This window comes from Pseudophryne corroboree, chromosome 3 (assembly GCF_028390025.1).
Source record: "Pseudophryne corroboree isolate aPseCor3 chromosome 3, aPseCor3.hap2, whole genome shotgun sequence".
NCBI lineage: Eukaryota > Metazoa > Chordata > Amphibia > Anura > Myobatrachidae > Pseudophryne > Pseudophryne corroboree.
In genome coordinates this window covers 278,266,986-278,290,593 of record NC_086446.1, presented here as the reverse complement: position 1 = coordinate 278,290,593, position 23,608 = coordinate 278,266,986, and the positions used below count along the sequence as shown (strand labels likewise).

The 23,608-nt window shown below is 45.5% G+C and overlaps 1 protein-coding gene across 1 annotated transcript in view; it reads right to left on the bottom strand.

Moving 5' to 3' along the window:
* Window positions 1-299: 299 nt before the first annotated feature.
* SLC2A4RG (SLC2A4 regulator) overlaps window positions 300-23,608 on the bottom strand; it is a 34,059-nt gene continuing 10,750 nt past the window's right edge. Inside the window, exons 4-9 of the mRNA XM_063959168.1 lie at window positions 9,853-10,055; window positions 9,672-9,772; window positions 9,148-9,400; window positions 8,390-8,473; window positions 2,489-2,571; window positions 300-552 (exon numbers count right to left, since the gene is read on the bottom strand). Coding sequence (XP_063815238.1) covers window positions 441-552; window positions 2,489-2,571; window positions 8,390-8,473; window positions 9,148-9,400; window positions 9,672-9,772; window positions 9,853-10,055 — 836 coding nt within the window. The 3' untranslated portion in view covers window positions 300-440. The remainder of the gene's footprint in view (window positions 553-2,488; window positions 2,572-8,389; window positions 8,474-9,147; window positions 9,401-9,671; window positions 9,773-9,852; window positions 10,056-23,608) is intronic.

The window sequence follows — 23,608 nt, the reverse complement described above, 5'->3', positions numbered from 1 at the left end:
CTGCTTCTGAATGTCCCACATGTCCACAGAGCCTCCGCAAAGTGCAAAGCAAAGTGCAGCAAAACCAACCTACAAAATGGAAAGATAAAATGTAAAACACACATCATCTCCCTCCCACCCACCCCATAAAACCCTGCACCTTCCATCTCCGACGACTCTCAAGATAAAAAAATAAAGTTGTCTTCTCTCCCTCAAACAGTCCACAATAAAGAGTCTCAGGAACTGGTGGAGCGCTACCTGAGAACAACCCTCTCATGGTCATCCAGGGTCCAGCTCAAGACCGTAGGAAGGAAAAAAAATAATACAATCCATTTATAAAAATATCAGGTGTATAACAACTGTCATAAATTCCACAAAAAAAGGCTTGGAATAAAACTGAGTCTATAGAGAAAACTCAGTTGCGCCCCTTAGGGGCCGTTGAGGTTTAGCGGCTGAATAAGTCAGTCTATGAATCTCTGACAAGCCTTCTTCCAGCGGCAGGCGGTGCACCACATATCTTTCCGTTCCATGCCATACACCTTGCGACATTTCTTGGCTTCCCCACGAGGCTTCCTGAGGAGGAAGCAGAAGGAGGAATGGCCTGGATCAGTGGCTGACTATATTTCCTTAGCCTTCAAGACAGGTTGGGTATGAAATCCTGGCAGAAATACCCCCCTGCAGCATAACACCAACCACCCCCACCCCCCGCAGCCTAGCCCTAACCCCCCCCTCCACCCCAGTGCCTAAGCCTAACCACCCGTACTTACCGGCAGGATCCAACAGGACTCTGACCATCAGGATCCCGCAGAAAATTAGAATATTGTGCAAAAGTTCATTTATTTCAGTAATTCAACTTAAAAGGTGAAACAAATATATTATTTAGACTCATTACATGCAAAGTGAGGTATTTCAAGCCTTTATTGGTTATAATTTTGATGATTGTGGTTTACAGCTTAAGATAACCCCAAATCCAAAATCTCAGAGAATTAGATTATTACATAAAATCAATAAAAAAAATTATTTTAAATACAGAAATGTTGGCCCTCTGAAAAGTATAATCATGCATATGTACTCAGTGCTTGGTTTGGGCCCCTTTTGCATGAATTACTGCCTCAATGCAGCGTGGCATGGATTTTATCAGCCTGTGGCACTGCTGAGGTGTTATGGAAGACCAGGATGCTTCAATAGCGGCCTTCAGCTCTTCTGCATTGTTCGGTCTCATGTCTCTCATATTTCTCTTGGCAATGCCACATAGAGAGCCTGGAGAGGATTGTCAGGAAAAGGCCATTCAAAAGTGTGGGGGAGCTTCACAAGCAGTGGACTGAGGCTGGAGTTAGTGCATCAAGAGCCACCACACACAGACGGATCCTGGACATGGGCTTCAAATGTCGTATTCCTCGTCAAGCCGCTCCTGAACAACAAACAACGTCAGAAGCGTCTTACCTGGGCTAAAGAAAAAAAGAACTGGTCTGTTGCTCAGTGGTCCAAAGTCCTCTTTTCTGATGAGAGCAAATTGTGCATCTCAATTGGAAACCAAGGTCCCAGAGCATGGAGGAAGAATGGAGAGGCACACAATCCAAGATGCTTGAAGTCCAGTGTGAAGTTTCCACAGTCTGTGTTGATTTGGGGAGCCATGTCATCTGCTGTTGTTGGTCCACTGTGCTTTATTAAGTCCAGAGTCAACGCAGCCTCCTACCAGGACATTTTAGAGTGTTTCATGCTTCCTTCAGCAGACAAGCTTTATGGAGATGCGGACTTCATTTTCCAGCAGGACTTGGCACCTGCCCACACTGCCAAAAGTACCAAAACCTGGTTCAATGACCGTGGGATTACTATGCTGGATTGGACAGCAAACTTGCCTGACCTAAACCCCATAGAGAATTGTGCATTGCCAAGAGAAAGATGAGACATGAGTCCGAACAATGCAGTGGAGCTGAAGGCCGCTATTGAAGCACTCTGGTCTTCCATAACACCCCAGCAGTGCCACAGGCTGATATAATCCAAGCCATGTCCCATTGAGGCAGTGATTCATGTAAAAGGGGCCCAAACCAAGTACTGAGTACATATGCATGATTATACTTTTCAGAGGGCCGACATTTCTGTAGTTAAAATCCCTTTTTTACTGATTTTATGTAATATCCTAATTTTCTGAGATTTTGTATTTGGGGTTATCTTAAGCTGTAAACCACAATCATCAAAATGATTACAAATAAAGGCTTGAAATACCTCACTTTGCATGTAATGAGTCTATATAATACATTAGTTTCAGCTTTTAAGTTGAATTACTGAAACAAATGAACTTTTGCACGATGTTCTACATTTTCTGAGTTTCACATGTAGACTGTTGGGATCCTGACAGCAGCATCCTTTCAAAGACACTTTGTGGACACATAACAGATAGCCAGCAGCACCATCACCCATATGAAAGGGTCGCATTTAAACCATTAATAAATCAATCCCATTCTCATGACACAAATTACAGAGACAGACGGAAAGGTGCAATGCTCACCGAGTCCCGGGAACCTGCTTTGCACTTGAAGCAGCGGTTAAGATCTGCGGCCTTTTCTCACTGATCTCCAATGTGGGCCGGACCTATAGATAGAGGAATTAACGATATGTAAATAATAAGAATTTACTTACCGATAATTCTATTTCTCGGAGTCCGTAGTGGATGCTGGGGTTCCTGAAAGGACCATGGGGAATAGCGGCTCCGCAGGAGACAGGGCACAAAAGTAAAGCTTTCCGATCAGGTGGTGTGCACTGGCTCCTCCCCCTATGACCCTCCTCCAAGCCAGTTAGGTACTGTGCCCGGACGAGCGTACACAATAAGGGAGGAATTTTGAATCCCGGGTAAGACTCATACCAGCCACACCAATCACACCGTACAACTTGTGATCTAAACCCAGTTAACAGTATGATAACAGCGGAGCCTCTGAAAAGATGGCTCACAACAATAATAACCCGATTTTTGTAACTATGTACAAGTATTGCAGATAATCCGCACTTGGGATGGGCGCCCAGCATCCACTACGGACTCCGAGAAATAGAATTATCGGTAAGTAAATTCTTATTTTCTCTATCGTCCTAGTGGATGCTGGGGTTCCTGAAAGGACCATGGGGATTATACCAAAGCTCCCAAACGGGCGGGAGAGTGCGGATGACTCTGCAGCACCGAATGAGAGAACTCCAGGTCCTCCTTAGCCAGGGTATCAAATTTGTAGAATTTAGCAAACGTGTTTGCCCCTGACCAAGTAGCTGCTCGGCAAAGTTGTAAAGCCGAGACCCCTCGGGCAGCCGCCCAAGATGAGCCCACCTTCCTTGTGGAATGGGCATTTACATATTTTGGCTGTGGCAGGCCTGCCACAGAATGTGCAAGCTGAATTGTATTACACATCCAACTAGCAATAGTCTGCTTAGAAGCAAGAGCACCCAGTTTGTTGGGTGCATACAGGATAACAGCAAGTCAGTTTTCCTGACTCCAGCCGTCCTGGAACATATTTTCAGGGCCCTGACAACATCTAGCAACTTGGAGTCCTCCAAGTCCCTAGTAGGTGCAAGGCACCACAATAAGCTGGTTCAGGTGAAACACTGACACCACCTTAAGGAGAGAACTGGGGACGAGTCCGCAGCTCTGCCCTGTCCGAATGGACAAACAGATATGGGCTTTTTTGAGAAAAAACCACCAATTTGACACTCTCCTGGTCCAGGCCAGGGCCAAGAGCATGGTCACTTTTCATGTGAGATGCTTCAAATCCACAGATTTGACTGGTTTTAAACCAATGTGATTTGAGGAATCCCAGAACTACGTTGAGATCCCACAGTGCCACTGGAGGCACAAAAGGGGGTTGTATATGCAATACTCCCTTGACAAACTTCTGGACTTCAGGAACTGAAGCCAATTCTTTCTGGAAGAAAATCGACAGGGCCGAAATTTGAACCTTAATGGACCCCAATTTGAGGCCCATAGACACTCCTGTTTGCAGGAAATGCAGGAAACGACCGAGTTGAAATTTCTTTGTGGGGCCTTCCTGGCCTCACACCACGCAACATATTTTCGCCACATGTGGTGATAATGTTGTGCGGTCACCTCCTTTCTGGCTTTGACCAGGGTAGGAATGACCTCTTCCGGAATGCCTTTTTCCCTTAGGATCCGGCTTTCCACCGCCATGCCGACAAACGCAGCTGCGGTAAGTCTTGGAACAGACATGGTACTTGCTGAAGCAAGTCCCTTCTTAGCGGCAGAGGCCATAAGACCTCTGTAAGCATCTCTTGAAGTTCCGGGTACCAAGTCCTTCTTGGCCAATCCGGAGCCATGAGTATAGTTCTTACTCCTCTACGTCTTATAATTCTCAGCACCTTAGGTATGAGAAGCAGAGGAGGGAACACATACACCGACTGGTACACCCACGGTGTTACCAGAACGTCCACAGCTATTGCCTGAGGGTCTCTTGACCTGGCGCAATACCTGTCCCGTTTTTTGTTCAGACGGGACGCCATCATGTCCACCTTTGGTATTTCCCAACGGTTTACAATCATGTGGAAAAAACTTCCCGATGAAGTTTCCACTCTCCCGGGTGGAGGTCGTGCCTGCTGAGGAAGTCTGCTTCCCAGTTTCCATTCCCGGGATGAAACACTGCTGACAGTGCTATCACATGATTTTCCGGCCAGCGAAAAGTCCTTGCAGTTTTTGCCATTGCCCTCCTGCTTCTTGTGTCGCCCTGTCTGTTTACGTGGGCGACTGCCGTGATGTTTTTCCCACTGGATCAATACCGGCTGACCTTGAAGCAGAGGTCTTGCTAAGCTTAGAGCATTATAAATTTACCCTTAGCTCCAGTATATTTATGTGGAGAAAAGTCTCCAGACTTGATCACACTCCCTGGAAATTTTTTCCTTGTGTGACTGCTCCCCAGCCTCTCGGGCTGGGCTCCGTGGTCACCAGCATCCAATCCTGAATGCCGAATCTGCGGCCCTCTAGAAGATGAGCACTCTATAACCACCACAGGAGAGACACCCTTGTCCTTGGATATAGGGTTATCCGCTGATGCATCTGAAGATGCGATCCGGACCATTTGTCCAGCAGATCCCACTGAAAAGTTCTTGCGTGAAATCTGCCGAATGGAATTGCTTCGTAGGAAGCCACCATTTTTACCAGGACCCTTGTGCAATGATGCACTGTTTTTAGGAGGTTCCTGACTAGCTCGGATAACTCCCTGGCTTTCTCTTCCGGGAGAAACACCTTTTTCTGGACTGTGTCCAGAATCATCCCTAGGCACAGCAGACGTGTCGTCGGGATCAGCTGCGATTTTGGAATATTTAGAATCCACCCGTGCTGTTGTAGCAGTATCCGAGATAGTGCTACTCCGACCTCCAACTGTTCCCTGGACTATGCCCTTATCAGGAGATCGTCCAAGTAAGGGATAATTAAGACGCCTTTTCTTCGAAGAAGAATCATCATTTCGGCCATTACCTTGGTAAAGACCCGGGGTGCCGTGGACAATCCAAACGGCAGCGTCTGAAACTGATAGTGACAGTTCTGCACCACGAACCTGAGGTACCCTTAGTGAGAAGGGCAAATTTGGGACATAGAGGTAAGCATCCCTGATGTCCCGGGACACTATATAGTCCCCTTCTTCCTGGTTCGTTATCACTGCTCTGAGTGACTCCATCTTGATTTGAACCTTTGTAAGTGTTCAAAAAATTTTTTAGAATAAGTCTCACCTAGCCTTCTGGCTTCAGTACCACAATATAGTGTGGAATAATACCCCTTTTCTTGTAGTAGGAGGGGTAATTTAATTATCACCTGCTGGGAATACAGCTTGTGAATTTTTTCCCATACTGCCTCCTTGTCGGAGGGAGACCTTGGTAAAGCAGACTTCAGGAGCCTGCGAAGGGGAAACGTCTCGACATTCCAATCTGTACCCCTGGGATACTACTTGTAGGATCCAGGGGTCCTGTACGGTCTCAGCGCCATGCTGAGAACTTGTCAGAAGCGGTGGAACGCTTCTGTTCCTGGGAATGGGCTGCCTGCTGCAGTCTTCTTCCCTTTCCTCTATCCCTGGGCAGATATGATCTTATAGGGACGAAAGGACTGAGGCTGAAAAGACGGTGTCTTTTTCTGCAGAGATGTGACTTAGGGTAAAAACGGCGGATTTTCCAGCAGTTGCCGTGGCCACCAGGTCCGATGGACCGACCCCAAATAACTCCTCTTCCTTTATACGGCAATACACCTTTGTGCCGTTTGGAATCTGCATCACCTGACCACTGTCGTGTCCATAACATCTTCTGGCAGATATGGACATCGCATTTACTCTTGATGCCAGAGTGCAAATATCCCTCTGTGCATCTCGCATATATAGAAATGCATCCTTTAAATGCTCTATAGTCAATAAAATACTGTCCCTGTCAAGGGTATCAATATTTTTAGTCAGGGAATCCGACCAAGCCACCCCAGCTCTGCACATCCAGGCTGAGGCGATCGCTGGTCGCAGTATAACACCAGTATGTGTGTATATACTTTTTATGATATTTTCCAGCCTCCTGTCAGCTGGTCCTTGAGGACGGCCCTATCTATAGACGGTACCGCCACTTGTTTTGATAAGCGTGTGAGCGCCTTATCCACCCTAAGGGGTGTTTCCCAACGCGCCCTAACTTCTGGCGGGAAAGGGTATACCGCCCATAATTTTTTATCGGGGGGAACCCACGCATCATCACACACTTTATTTAATTTATCTGATTCAGGAAAAACTACGGTAGTTTTTTCACATCCCACATAATACCCTCTTTTGTGGTACTTGTAGTATCAGAAATATGTAACACCTCCTTCATTGCCTTTAACGAGTGGCCCTAATAAGGAATACGTTTGTTTATTCACCGTCGACACTGGATTCAGTGTCCCTGTCTGTGTCTGTGTCGACCGACTAAAGTAAACGGGCGTTTTAAGACCCCTGACGGTGTTTTTGAGACGTCTGGACCGGTACTAATTGTTTGTCGGCCGTCTCATGTCGTCAACCGACCTTGCAGCGTGTTGACATTATCACGTAATTTCCTAAATAAGCCATCCATTCCGGTGTCGACTCCCTAGAGAGTGACATCACCATTACAGGCAATTGCTCCGCCTCCTCACCAACATCGTCCTCATACATGTCGACACACACGTACCGACACACAGCACACACACAGGGAATGCTCTGATAGAGGACAGGACCCACTAGCCCTTTGGAGAGACAGAGGGAGAGTTTACCAGCACACACCAAAAACGCTATAATCATATAGGGACAACCTTATATAAGTGTTTTCCCTTATAGCATCTTTTTTTTTATATATTTCTAACGCCAATTTAGTGCCCCCCCTCTCTGTTTTAACCCTGTTTCTGTAGTGCAGTGCAGGGGAGAGCCTGGGAGCCTTCCCTCCAGCCTTTCTGTGAGGGAAAATGGCGCTGTGTGCTGAGGAGATAGGCCCCGCCCCTTTTTCGGCGGCCTCGTCTCCCGCTCTTAACGGATTCTGGCAGGGGTTAAATATCTCCATATAGCCTCCGGAGGCTATATGTGAGGTATTTTTAGCCAAAATAGGTATTCATTTGCCTCCCAGGGCGCCCCCCTCCCAGCGCCCTGCACCCTCAGTGACTGCCGTGTGAAGTGTGCTGAGAGGAAAATGGCGCACAGCTGCAGTGCTGTGCGCTACCTTTAGAAGACTGAGGAGTCTTCTGCCGCCGATTCTGGACCTCTTCTTACTTCAGCATCTGCAAGGGGGCCGGCGGCAAGGCTCCGGTGACCATCCAGGCTGTACCTGTGATCGTCCCTCTGGAGCTGATGTCCAGTAGCCAAGAAGCCAATCCATCCTGCACGCAGGTGAGTTCACTTCTTCTCCCCTAAGTCCCTCGTTGCAGTGATCCTGTTGCCAGCAGGACTCACTGTAAAATAAAAAACCTAAGCTAAACTTTTCTAAGCAGCTCTTTAGGAGAGCCACCTAGATTGCACCCTTCTCGGCCGGGCACAAAAATCTAACTGGCTTGGAGGAGGGTCATAGGGGGAGGAGCCAGTGCACACCACCTGATCGGAAAGCTTTACTTTTGTGCCCTGTCTCCTGCGGAGCCGCTATTCCCCATGGTCCTTTCAGGAACCCCAGCATCCACTAGGACGATAGAGAAATAGTATTAAGTTTAGAGGACATTGTACATAAGGAGGTTAAAATAACACAAAAAACACAGTCACTGCCTCTAAACTTCAACTTGTCATGGTCATCACATTAACCCTAAAGAGCTTTAAGTCTTATTGAAGAAAAGCGCTATATAAACAAACATATTATATGTAATGTGTACACTCTATTCTCTTGCCCAACTGCTCAACCATATGCAGTGCTGTAACCCTCAGCAACCAGACATGTTATCAGTCCTGGTACAAATGGTGCTTACCGGAGGTGCCTTGATGAGCAGTGGTGGGCACTGCCAGGAAAAGCTGACCTTAGAAGTGACGGACACACTGATGGGAGAGGGAGCCTGTGGGCACAACGGCAGGAGGACACAACTTAAAAACGTGACCACATTTTTTTTTTGTTTATCTTATTCATAATCCAAGTGACTTTTCACCACCAGTCTGTTCTGTAGCTCAGTGTCATCCATGTACAAACTAGCTTTCTTCAGAAACTTAAGTGCCTTCCTGAGAAATCTTCTAATTGCCTTATAGTAAATTACATTCATTTTAAACAGCCAGGAACGACATGTAGTCTGCAAATATAAGCCGATCAGTTGATGAATTGGATGGTCGCATTGTCCCAACTGCTGTGCTGCAGATCAGATGGGACCATGACATGTTTGATCGATGTTTGATGTGTCGTTGTACAGCGGAACGTGTATTGTGTACGGTAATGCAATATATCATTACATCGCATCACTGCTAGGTTCCTGCATCACTGAGGTGTGTAACCAGCTTTAGAGCAAGAGCTGGATCTACCTGGTGGTCAATCAGTGCACTGACCCTGTCAATGCTTTGGCCCATGTGTAGCTCGCATTAGCATTTCGGAACGTTACACATTTCTCTTTATAGAGGACGTAAGACCAGAGAATATTTGGGTATGCCTTGCCTCATCATCCTGTTGGTTTAACCCAACATTAAACATTGAGGAAAGATTCTTCCTTGTAAAAGGTCAAATGAGACACAAATAGGAACTCACTTGATAGGCGTGGTCGGTATGCACATGGCACAGTGTGCTAGGAGCGGATAGACTGAGGGGTGATACAAGAGGCAGCTCTGTGTTATTGGCTGCTCCCAAGGACCCTGCACAGATGAAGGATGGGGGGCCAGTGGTAGTAGGTGAGGTGGGTGTCAGACTAGATAGTCCGTCCGTCAGTGTGTCCACATTCACATCCATTTCTGTGTAGTAGAAGTCTTCTTCTCCATCGTTGGGCTCCTGTTCCGTACTGGGCCTGCACACAAGAAAAAAAAAAAAATTATATATTATATATATATATATATATATATATATATATATATTATATATATATATATATATATATATATATATATATATATAATATATATTGTAGAGTGGGTGTATATATATATATATATATATATATATATATACATATATACATATATATATATATATATACACACCCACTCTACAATAAGTAGCAAAATACACAGCCCATTTGGGACACCAATGACTCCCTTTATCCCAACTGTCATACTCACCCTAAATGTGATGTGCGGATGTGCTTCTGAATGGCAGCGGCTGTGCTGAGAACTTTACCACAATTCTTCCACAGGCAGCGGAACATTAATCTGCCAGAGTTCTGTTCAAAGACAAGGTGGAGTTCAAGGTGGAGCCCACTAACTTAGGAACAAGAAAAACCAGGGAGAAAAAAATCCTCACCTTCCTCTTCCGTGGTACAGGTTCACCAAACAAGAAGTGGGTGGTGTCGGAATCCTCAAGGCCGGCATCGGAGTGGGCTGATGAGGTTGCAGCCTGAAGTGGAGGAGACGGCGTAGAGGGGATAGAATTATAGAGGTCACAGCTGTTACAACTGCTGGAGCTTGATGAAATGACACTCTCAGGGCATGCCTCACTGTTACTTCCTGCAAATACACAGAGGAAGAATAGAAATAAAAGGCCACCTAAAGGTTTATCATATATACATACACTTCTCTGTCACTCAGTCATGCAAACATTAGGTAGCACCATCACCTATCCACAATGGAGACATCTATTTTGTAAGCTTAAAAATATTACACTTATCAATTCACTAGGAACTAGTGATAAAGTAGATATTATAATAGCATACATAATAGTGAACTGTAGAACTCTACTTCATCTTGTGAAATTGCAGCCTCCACTGTAAGTTATGGGGCCACTTTAATAGGACACTGCCTTTAAATCTAGTGTCAAATACTTGTTTCCTTAGCCTTGTCTCCTTCCCCTGTTTTTTTACAATGTATGCTCCAGGTCAGGGCCCTCTTCCCTCTTGTTCTCCCCCATAGCACTATCCATGCCACCAGTGCCCCTTATCTCGTCTCCAAGTCCCATTCAGCGACTCTGACACCGCTTGCCCGCCCATACGATGGGCACAGGAACCTGGAGAGCTGTTGTGTCTTCCTCTTGTGACTCACCACTGCCTGCTCCCTTGCCTTGTACTTGTCACACTGTTTGTGGATTTATGGTAACACCTTGTACAGTATTTGTGCTTTGTACTCCTGCAATTGTTAAATGTAATGTCTTGTATTTCCACTGCTATTTGTTTTTATGTCTACCCAAGTAGATCACTGTGTACACTTTGTTGTGCCTAACAGAACATAATGATAGTTTGATTTTATAACAAGAAATAGAGCCAACCTCTGGCCTTACCAGCTGGGAATACAGTATTGTGCACCAACTGTGATCACGTCAGAAAATCACAGGTTGTATGATCAAAGGTCTAATCCAGTTCATCAACCCATCTAACCCAATAATTCTTCCACCTATAGTATGAGGAGAGACACAAAGCAGGCACTGCTGTGATCACTTCCCAGTGCTGCCAGTGGCCTCCACTGTTATAAATTACATATCTGTATATCTTTACTGTCAGTTACGTCAATACTCTGTTGCAGAAAACTATTTTGGAGCTGCCGATTATTTCAAACAAATACTAAGTGCAGAATTACCTTTTTAGATTCCACCAGATTCGTTTCCACAATTTTAAAGGGGTTCAATTTATTCAAACTCAACTGTGGAAAGAATGTTGTAGGCTGAACAGATTTTAATGGGAATGTGATATATCCTTTGCTGGGAAATTGTGACTGGAAAAGGCAGCCTCTATCCCTACACTATGGGCCAGTGCCACCACTGGGAAGGCAGCCTCTATCCCTACACTATGGGCCAGTGCCACCACTGGGAAGGCAGCCTCTATCCCTACACTATGGGCCAGTGCCACCACTGGGAAGGCAGCCTCTATCCCTACACTATGGGCCAGTGCCACCACTGGGAAGGCAGCCTCTATCCCTACACTATGGGCCAGTGCCACCACTGGGAAGGCAGCCTCTATCCCTACACTATGGGCCAGTGCCACCACTGGGAAGGCAGCCTCTATCCCTACACTATGGGCCAGTGCCACCACTGGGAAGGCAGCCTATATCCCTACACTATGGGCCAGTGACACCACTGGGAAGGCAGCCTCTATCCCTACACTATGGGCCAGTGACACCACTGGGAAGGCAGCCTCTATCCCTACACTATGGGCCAGTGCCACCACTGGGAAGGCAGCCTCTATCCCTACACTATGGGCCAGTGCCACCACTGGGAAGGCAGCCTCTATCCCTACACTATGGGCCAGTGCCACCACTGGGAAGGCAGCCTCTATCCCTACACTATGGGCCAGTGCCACCACTGGGAAGGCAGCCTCTATCCCTACACTATGGGCCAGTGCCACCACTGAGAAGGCAGCCTATCCTTTCACATGAAACCAGTGACAATGATGAGTAAGTTTATGCCTCAATTGTGTCGCAGATTCCATGGGAACAGATTAAAACCCCAAAATGTCTAATCAATTCAGTTCTTTGTTAATTATTTCCCCGATTTCAGTTGAGAAATTTGCAAATGCACTGCTTTAGTGGTAGCTAGCATTATGTAACTATGAACAATAGTGCACTGTGGTTTCACAGAACAATGGAGGGGATTTTTTATAATTAATGTATAGAATTATGAATTTATCATGCTGCAGATTGTGTCTAGTTACAATTACTTATTCTGTTGCTATTTATCTAAATAATATTTGTGTTGGAAGGAATAATTATTTAATACAAATAAGTGCTCTGTGTGTAGGCTTTTTGTTTACAGGCTGCAACAAATTACTGCATCTCAATAGAAAAAAAAAAATAGTTTTCCATTTTAGTGACTGCTCCTCCAATCAGCAGCTGGCTTTCATTCACAGGTCCTGTGTTGGATCTGTACTACTCTGGAGGTACCTGCGCAGCTAAAGCACCTAAGGTGATTGGCATAAATCCCAGCCAGATGTGAGGCTCTAGAATCTGCTAAATAATAACAACTGTGTGGGCCCCTGAAGTCCTAGCAGAGGGCAGGGAAAGATTTGGCCACATTATTATTTTTGAGTTGAAAATCCCTTTTAAACTAGCACCAACTCAAGAACTTTGGGGTACAATATTGCCATATGTTTAGCTACAGATTTGTCATGCTATTATCTTGCCTCTATTTCTGTCTACTGACCACAAGGATCTTATCAGGACTGAACCTAGCAAATCTACATGGGGAAATAGTATTGTTGAATAACAATAATAGTTTGGAGGCTTTTTATGCTTATGTTACTTCTTCATTACTCCCTTGAAAGCCTATCTCAAATCTTAGTTTTGTACAGAAATGCTCTCTCCCTTATTTAAAGTATGGTGGCTTCTACCAGAAATGCTTTTTTTTTTTCCGTCTCTGTCATCCATGGGGGACACTGGAACCATGTTTATAGGGTAAGCTGGAGCAGTCTGGGCACCAAAGAGTTAAAGCACCAGCACAGGCAAAGCCGCCTATTCTGCCTCTGCCTACAGCAGTCCGTTTTTCATTTGGAGCTGGGCGCATTTTTTTCTATCTGCATTTAATGCAGCTACATTTCTTTTTTATTTTACTTTCACTTAACTGAGCAGCCAGTGGTCTCCTGCTGACCACTCCACTAGTACCATGTTCTGGTGGTTGGCGAACTGGCAACCGGGTCAGTGACACCAGCCGCTCCCTGGACAAACAGCAGTTCCCGGGCAGGAAGGATGGCTTCTCCCAGGTTATTTCCATGCACACACTGAACCCGGGTGGGCCGTTTTAAAAATAAATAAATACTGGTTACGGCTCCATGACTACTTAATAAAAGCCTATTATAAGGGAATCCCCCCTGGTATTCCACATTCTTGTGGTCTCCATTTGCATGACCAATGAAGCACACACACACACACACACACACACACACACACACACACACACACACACACACACCAGAGATATAGGGAGGGTGAACCAGATCAGAGAGATACTAATCTGCCTAGCATCAGCTAAGACTCCGGAAACTCCTCCCCTAGCAGTCCTATAGAACAGGAGAAAACCACAACTAACATTCTCAATCTTAAAGGGTAAACAACTCCAACACATTAGAGAAGCAATACACAGAAAAACACCTCATGGTTTAATCTCCTTCATGTTTATTTCAATTCAAAACCTTCAGTCCTATTGAGATGTCTCTGAGTGTACTTTGTATGTTTTAAAAAGTTTAGTCTCTACATATATTCAGATTCAATAGGAATAATAAGCAGTAAAAAATTGGTTTTATTGAAAGAAAGATGTAAAACAAATCATACCAAAACCTAAAAACTTTGGATTATTAATGTTTGAAAGCATTAAAACATAACATTTATCATTTGCATACTATACAATTGTACGGAGCAGCTGATTGGTTGCCATGGGCAACTTCTCTACTCTTATCACTGCTTCATGAATAGACCCCTAATAGTGAAATAGATTCTAATGGTTATATTAGATGTTATTTGTGGGACTGCTTATACCTATTAGTTAACTTTTCCATTCCAAATGTTTCAACACCAGAATTCCTCATGAAAATCATTAATATCCTGGCACAAAGGGTTAATGCTGAATTTAATAGTGGGAAGGGATTTTAATGCAGTTGGAAAGATCTTGGAGAGTTCTCTCCTCTTGGAGAGATATTCATTCCCTTCAGTCAACCCTCCAACTCACTGACATTTGGCGTCTTCTGAATCAGACTGACAAATCCTTTACCTTTTCTTTCAAAGGTCCATTCTTCCTTGTATCGTTTTGATAAAATACTGGTGGGGGATTCTCTGGTTACCCAGGTTTGCAAAACTGACATTCACCATATTTTAATATCTGACCATGCCCCGGTATTGTTGGTTTTGCAACGGTCTATTCCCTTGGATGGGCAGCGGTCTTTGCGTTTTTCTGTATATCTATATAATTCAGATGATTTTAAAATGTACATTACCAATAGCTGGATGAATGTTCTAGATGATAATCTTGATCACTGGGACTGTCTGACGATATTCTGGGGTAAGTCTAAGGCGGTTATGTGGGGCCTTATTATGGACTAAGTTTCCAAATATATATATAAAAAAAAAAAAATGCACAGTATTCGTCTTTGCATGAGGAGTTAACTAAATCTCTAAATCAGTTGTTCCCAAACTTAGTACTCAAGGACTCCTAACAGTCCAGGTTTTAAAGATATCCATGGCTTAGCACAGACGGTTAAATCAAGGTGACTGAGGTACTAATTAAGTTATCTGTGGCCAAGCATGGAAACACTTAAAACCTGGACTGTTAGGGGTACTTGAGGACTGAGTTTTGGAACCACTGCTAACCACTGCTCTAAATGAATAGAATGCCATTCCAACCATGGAACGGTTAGAGACTTATAAACAAGCTCAGCTGATGCTACATAACTTTCTTCTCTGCCGGGCTAAAGTAAAAAAAAAAAAAAAAAAGTAAAAAATAAAAAAAATGGAGATTTATGGTAGACTTACCATTGTTAAATCTCTTTCTGCGAAGTACACTGGGTTCCACAGGGAATACATTGGGGTGCAGAGATGGATCTTGATCCAGGCACCAACAGGTTAAAGCGTTAGCTGTCCCAAGATGCATTGGGGCCTCCTCTATAACCCTGCCGCCAGGCACTGTGAGCTCAGTTTCGTTAACCAGTCCAATGCAGGAGCAGGTAAAAGGCAGATGTTAGTCACATAGAACCACATTCTCATGATAGGAGAAGGGACCAGCGACTAATGCCATACAAACCCATATAAGCGTCAGGGCAGGCGCCCCAGTGTACCTTGCAGAAAGAGATTTAACAATGGTAAGTCTACCAAAAATCTCCTTTTCTGCAGCGGGGTATACAGTGTTCCACAGGGAATGCAGTTCCTCAAAAGGAGGGGACGCGCCTTAGCGGGTATGAGTACCCGGCGTCCAAAGGAAGCATCCTGGGAGGCGGAAGTATCAAAAGCATAGAACCTAATGAACGTGTTCACTGAGGACCACGTAACCGCCTTGCACAAATGTTCTGCGGACGCCACAGCGGGCCACCCAAGAGGGTCCAACAGACCCAGTAGAATTGGCTTTAATAGCAGCAGGAGCTGGAGGTTCAGCCTGTGCATAAGCTTGTGCAATCACCATTCTAATCCATCTGGCCAAGGTTTGCTTAGTCGCATGCCAGGTACGTTTGTGAAAACCAAAAAGTACAAAAAGGGAATCTGACCTGTTAGCGGCAGTCCTCTCCACGTACATACGGAGAGCCTGTACTACATCCAATAACCGCTCTTTGTAAGACAAACCAGAAGAGATGAAGGCCGGAACCACAATCTCTTGGTTAAGGTGAAAAGATACCACCACCTTAGGCAAATAACCAGGGCGAGTTCTACGAACTGCCCGGTTACGGTGAAATATCAGAAAGGGTGGACGACAGGACAAAGCACCTAGGTCTGACACCCTCCTAGCAGAGGCAATAGCCAGTAGGAACAGGACCTTAAACGTGAGCCATTTAAGGTCCACTGACTCAAGTGGTTCAAATGGAGGGCATTCAGAACAACAGAAGGATCCCATGGAGCCACAGGAGTGACATAGGGAGGCTGAATCCGTTAAACACCGAGTGAAAGTATGAACGTCAGGAATAGACACAATTTTTCTCTGAAACCATATCAACAAGGCAGGGATATGAACCTTGAGGGAGGCCAGACGAAGGCCTAAGTCCAGGCCTTGTTGCAGAAAAGCCAGAAGTCTGGAAGTACTAAATTCTTAAGCCTCGTAATTCTTAGCAGCACACCAGGTGAAGTAAGAATTCCAGACCCTATAATAAATCCGCACAGATGCCGGTTTGCAGGCATTCAGCATTGTTTGGATGACCGTCTCAGATAATCCTTTGGCCCTCAGGAGTAAAGCTTCAAGAGCCATGCCATCAAAGCCAGTCTGGCCAGGTCTGGATAGACATAAGGGCCCTGAACGAGGAGGTCTGGGCATTGAGGGAGTAGAAGAGGACGCTCTATCGATAGACCCTACAGGTCTGAGTACCAATGCCGTCTGGGCCATGCTGGAGCGACAAGAAGTAGTACTCCTCCTACTTGTTTGAACTTCCGTAGGACCCTGGGTAGGAGTGACACTGGAGGGAATACGTAGGGCAGCCGAAAGTTCCATGGAATTGCCAGTGCGTCTACGAACGCTGCTTGAGGATCCCTGGTTCTTGATCCAAAGACCGGAACTTTGTGATTGTGTCGAGATGCCATCAGGTCTACATCTAGTAGGCCCCACTTGTTTACTAGGAGTTGAAAGACTTCCTGATGAAGACTCCACTCTCCGGCATGCACGTCCTGACGACTGAGGAAATCATCTTCCCAGTTGAGAACTCCCGGAATGAACACTGCCGATATTGCCGGCAGAAGGCGTTCCGCTCAACAAAGGATTTTTTACATTTCCATCATTGCTATGTGGCTTCGTGTGCCACCTTGATGGTTTATGTATGTCACCGTGGTGGCATTGTCTGACCATAATTGAACAGGCCTGTTCTGTATCAGAGGTAGGGCGAGAGTCAAAGCATTGAACACTGCCCGCAATTCCAGAATGTTTATCGGGAGGAGTGATTCCTCCATGGTCCACCGACCCTGGAAAGAGTGTTGCTCCAACCCCTCAGACTGGCGTCCGTAGTCAGTAGGACCCAGTTGGTGATCCAGAAGAGACGTCCCCTGCTCAACTGCTGGTCCTGTAGCCACCAGGTCAGCGACAGACGAACCTCCGGAGTCAAGGAGATCATGTGAGACCTGATCTGATGAGGCATGCCATCCCACTTGGAAAAGATTAACCTCTGTAGAGGGCGGGAATGGAATTGATTGTACTCTACCATGTCGAAAGCCGACACCATGAGACCTAGTACTTGCATCACCGAGTGTATAGACACTCTTGGGCGAGAAAGGAAGTATCTGATTTTGTCTTGACGTTTCAGGACCTTCTCTGGAGACAGAAACAGCCATTGACTGTGCGTGTCCGGTAGTGCCCCCAGGTGCACCATGCTCCGAGCAGGGACCAGAGAGGACTTCTTCCAGTTGATGAGCCACCCGTGGGCTTGTAGGAACTCTGAGACAGAGGTACCGGCACTACTACTCCTGTACCCAGGAGGGACGCACAACCATCTGTAGAGCTTGCGCCTTTAACGGATCTGAAGGGATAACCGTTGTGCAGAACTGGCGAGGGGGACGTCTCTTGAAAGAGACTGCATACCCGTGAGAGACGACGTCTTGCACCCATGCGTCTGGGGGAGGCCTGTCCTGTCATGCAGCAGGTTTGTGATGAGAAGCAGGCTGACGAGCAGTCCAGGATAGTTAGGCCTTGGGCTTAGTGGTTGTTGGGAGCACTAGACAATCTTTGGTATGCCTGACCTTCGCTTTCCCTTAAGGCCGAAAGCAGGGAAAAGTGGTACCTTATGCCTTCTGTGCAGAAGGAGTAGCATTTGGGAGAAAGGCACTCATAGCAGCCGCCGATTCAGACCCAAATTTTAATTAGGTCTTGATGTCCCCAGTAAAGGGGAATACCTCCAAGGGCTTTTGGAGTCCAGATCCACCTCAACCACAGAATACGGCGAGCCAGGACAAACGTATTCGACGTACTGGCAGCCAACACATCCGCCTCAGGGGACACCTCCTGGTGTAGAAAAAGGTGGCGGTGGTATTGTGAGACAGAGAATGTCTAGCATTGTAAGATATATCCTCGAGCAGCTCTTCCTCTAATGCCTGATTTCAGTCATCAATCTATTTTGCAGCCCCAAGAGGACGCAATGGTGGTCTATATACAACACCCGTAAGGGAGTAATAGACTTCAGGCATCCCTCCACGCGCTTATCTGTCGGTTCCTACAGTGAGACAGTGGTGAGAGGCAGAGTGGATGACACCCGATGGGTGACACATGAGTTCACTAGCAGTGAATTACCTTCTTGTTATATAACTCTGCAGGGGGAGGATATCGAGCTAATGCCTGTTGAAGACAGGGGGAATGTCTTCCCTGGATTAGACCAGGGGTCTTGCCTGATGTACAGTTAATGGTCAGATTGTGGTAGCAGAGTTTTATTTACCCTCTGACGTGTGAACATATCAGTTTGTTTAACCACAGTAAGGGAATCCTCTTATCATCAGTGATTTGTAGGATTTGTTTCCCAGTAACCACAAGGGCAGTGGTATAATTTAGCAATGAAAAATCCTCGTCAGAAACACCTAATATAGGGACTGACAGGACAGCATGATCCCCCTCCCTTCAGATTAAATATCAGAGAGATGATTGGATAGGTAGGAGGGAGCAGACCCCTTAGATGACCCAGAGACACAAGAGTGACCTGGAATAGGGTTTTGCCTGACCAAGGAATGAGTCATACGCTACAACCCGTGAGGTAAAATGTTCCCGCCCAAAGCGGAGTAACCTTGGGGACATCAGTGACTAATGTTACAGGTGGTCCCATAGGGGGCATAAAGCGTTCAACTAGAGTACCCAGTAGGTTTGAGAACGCAGCTCAGGTTGGCTCCAGATTGATTACAGGAGCTGCGGACTGACTGGGAGATGTATGAGACATAGTACACAGTCCATCACACAAAACTTCCCCCTCAGGTAAATCCGTTGCGCATGCTCTGCAGGATGCAGGAGCGCCCCCAGATTTACTGCCCTACATGTTAAACATTATACACAAATGCAACAGAGAGCGGTTAAAACGATGAAGCCAGACAGAGTACAATACCTGCAAATAAATCCGTTAGCATGTGATTCAGTACCCAGTACACAATACCTGCGAATAAATCCGGTATTATGTGACTGAGTACACAGTAGATTACACGTAATAGGTAAATACTGTGACACACTATATATTGACCCAGGCGCACCCAGCCCCCTAGGGTACAGAATACAGTGATAGATATATCTGGTATACACCGCAGTGAAATCACATAGCAGATACAGGCACACACAGTCACGGTTGCAATGCAGATAATTATTTTCATGGACAATAAAATTGCATTGGATTATTATATAAACACATACAATTTTTTTTATATATATATATATATATATATATATATATATATATATATATATATATATATATATATATATATATACACACACACACACACACACATATACACACACACACCTGCTTCCACTGCTTTGAAACAAGTGAAGAAATGAGCACACCACCAGTATAGATAATGATGAAGTGCAAATGTATTGGAAAATTTAATTGATAGCAGCATATATCAGGAAAATAAATCATCTGTTCCAGATGGGATTAAACATGCATCTTATGTAGTACATTACATGTCCCTGCGGTTGAATCGGTCATGTGCCCAACGGCTGTTTTGGTGACAGCACCTTCCTCTGGGGCAACCAGGAGAGCGTCTGCGACTGTGTGCCTAAGCCAGAGCGTCTCCGCCGCAAGTACCCGGGAACTGAGCCAGCGGGAGTATGTCAGTCTGTCACTCTGACATACAGCACTGACAGCCCAGTTTTGAAGAATTTTCTGTCAGAAAAAGTTTTTTCAGGGCTGCCCAGTGCAGCCCTCCTGTTAGTGACTGCTTCTGCAGACACCAACTGAAAACTGAGCTCACAGTGCCTGGAGGCGGGGTTATAGAGGAGGCCCCAATGCATCTTGGGACAGCTAAAGCTTTAACCTGTTGGTGCCTGGATCAAGATCCATCTCTACACCCAAATGTATTCTCCTGTGGAACACCGTGTACCCTGCTGCAAAAAAAAAAGACATTTCCTTTTTAAATTTAAATATTTCCATTGGGAAAACAAGGCGGGCCAGCTCTTGGCCACTATGTCTAAACACTGGTTGCACAGAAAAACAATCACGGTCATTAGAGCCCCTAACACTCAGGTGGTAGACTCTACTCACTCAAAAACGTTGGCTTATTTTGAATCCTATTACTCCAAGTTATATGGAGCGTTACCCTTTCATTCGGATCCAAAGTGAGAAACTAATCCAGGCCATTTCTCTTGAGGAAATCCAGCTGGCAATCTCAAAACTCAAACTGTATAAATCTCTGGGTCCCGATGGAGTGACAAATGAGTACTATAAAGTATTAGCTCCCTACATCTCCTAAGCTCTTGTAGAGCTCTGTAATGATATACGGTGTAATGCCACCCCATTCCCATACTTTAACGGGGCACATATGGTTCTCATACCTAAGCCTAATAGGGACCTGCAGCTCATAGATTCTTACTGGCTTGTTACACTGTTAAATATGGATATTAAACTACATTACTAACAGATCACCAGCTGGGATTTGTGAGGAATAGACATTCGTGAGGGGGAATCTTCACGACCATTGCAGCAACTCTAGCATCCTCTAATTCTACACACTCCCATAATATTCTACTTAGTTTATATACCACTAAGGCCTTTGACACGGCACGTTGGCCCCATTTGTTTGCTGTACTACAATATCGTAACTGCGCCTGAGTTCATTGGGCCTACTAGATGTCATGACTGTAGTTTTGTGAACCCGGAATGTATGTGAAGTCCGTGCGGGTAACTGGAGGACTGTGTGTATATTGGCTGGTCTGTGGGAATCAGTGAGATGAAGAGCTCAAGGAGGACAACGAACGATGAATTAGGTACAAAAAGTAAGATTTAATGAAGTAACAATGATTCAGAGAGGCTGAGGTTACCCCAAGGACTGAACTGAAGAATGGAGTTAATAGCTGTAAAATGTTGATGTAGCACTCTGTATGAAGAACAATCAGAATCAGCTTTATTGGCCAGGTATACTTGCGTATTGTGGCTGTGACTTTAAGATGAGGCTAAAGAAGAAGAACTGAAGACTGTGGCTTTTAGACGAGACTGAAGAATACTATGACTGTGTCTTTAAGATGAGACTGAAGAATACTGTGACTGCGTCTTTAAAACGAGATTGAAGAATACTACGGCTGTGTCTTTAAGACGAGACTGAAGAATACTGTGGCTGTGTACCAGAAATAACTGGTAACTCAACTGTAATCCGGCCTGGGTAGCAAAAGAGCAGAGTTTTACAGGAACTAAGGTAATCGTGTTACCTCTTAGGGAGCCCAGCTACTAAGCTCACACTGAGCTGTGTGACTCAAGGAACTGGCAGCTTCTGTAACACCTGTCTCTCTACGTATACCTCTTGGTCCTTGGTGATTGGAGTAAGGTGATTCAGGGAGTCTCAGGCTGGCACAGGATTGGATAGCTCATGGTCAGATGATCAGACCCTGTCACGTCAGTACTCCAGGTCAGGCTCTGATGTGGAGTGAGGCCTAACAGGCCGAAAAAACACTGAAGCCTGAACTTCTACAAATGAACAGAGGATGTTGACTTTTAGGCCTAAACTCCAGAATGCTGAACACAGTGAAGAATCAAATGCTGCTCACAGCGGAATACTGTCCTCAGTGGAATTCCTACTCAGGTGGTTAATCAAAAGGTAAGCAACACAGATTTGCAGTCTTTATGCTGAGCTGAAGCAAATGCAAGTTACAGGATATGCTGGGGTAAGCCACAGAATATGAGAAATACAGTCATCATCATGACACTAGATGGGCCAAGTGGTTCTTATCTGCCATCAAATTCTATGTTTCTCTGATTTGTTATCTGTATTAGTCCGCTGCCACTTCCCTTTTGGCTAATGGTTATAAGAGTTCAGCCATACCAATGTATAGCAGTATCCAGTGGGGTGTACGCTATCCCCTCTATTGGTTAATTTGATCCCTTGCTTAGAGTATTACAGAGCTCCGTCCCCTTTAGAGGTATCATTCTCCAGGGAAATCAAGGTTACTGCCTTCGTAGATGATATTCTTTTTATATGCGTCCAATCCTTCAGTCTCCTTGGGTCAGATATCCATTTTAAAAGATTTGGAGGGGTTTCTGGCTTTCCAGTTAATCTCACAAAGTCGACAGCACTCTGGCTGGGAACAGAGAGGCAGTGATCGACTCCAGCATCCTATCTTCCAAGGTCCCAGCTTCAGCTGTGACCGCCAGGTGAGCTCTCTGGCTGAGATTCTGGCATGCTAATTCAGAATCCAAAAAGGCTGTTGAATCTCTTTCCTTAAATGGGGATATTCTGTTCAGTCCTGAAATGGATAAAAAGTTTGCAACTAAAGCGGCATGAAAGACTGCTTTTCTTTCCTCTGCAGCTCCAAAACCAATGGCTTCTTCATTTCGCCCTCAGGGCAAACCGAGAGGCCAACCTTCTCACAGGTTTCAAGGTTTCTTGTCTAGAGACAGTATGCCCAAAACAAGACAGGCTTGGTCAGGACGTCGTCAGCAGGTAAAGTCAGCTGATAATCCTGCAGCATTATGTCGCTGACTCACACCTGGGTGTCCCCAGGGTGGAAGGCCAGTTTCTGCTCTTCTATGAGGTCTGGCCAGGTACAACTTTCTGGGTCAGAACCATTGTAACACGGGGGTTATGCTTTGGACGTCCTCCAATCCAGTTTTTCTTGATAGGCTTCCAGTTGACATGGCCAAAGTAGATGCCGTCAAGGAGTCCATCTGGTTTCTTCTTGCCTCCGCAGGATGCCTATTTACTTGTTCCCATTCGGGAGGACCACCAACGATATCTACGTTTTGCAGTCCTCTCAGAACATTTCCATTTTCAGGGCCTTACCTTTTGGCCATTCAACAGCTCCTCATGTGTTCACAAAATTGTGTCAGTTATGGCAGCCACCCCTACGACTTAAAGGGATACAGATCCTTTCTTATCTGGACGACCTACTAATTGTAGCTCAGTCCCCTACAGTTTTGCATGATCAGATGCTACCAACGATAGAGGTTCTTTAATTACACGGCTGGTGCAAATCCAGCCTTACCATTCTTCCATCTGGGAGCTCTGTTAGATTCCAAGTTCTGCCCAGAGACAAGATAATGTTCTAACAGACCATGATTCAGTCTCTTCTGCGGATGCATCAGGTGTCAATCCACCTCTACACGAGAGTGCTGGGAAAATTGCTTTCCACCTCCAACGTGGTGGAATATGGATAATTCCACTCCAGACATCTCCTGTTGGAACTTCTTTTCAAGTGGAAATTATGCCCCCTTCATCTTCGGTGTCAAATGTTGGTCTTGTCCCAGGAGGTTCGTCACTCCCTGCTATGGTGGCTCCAG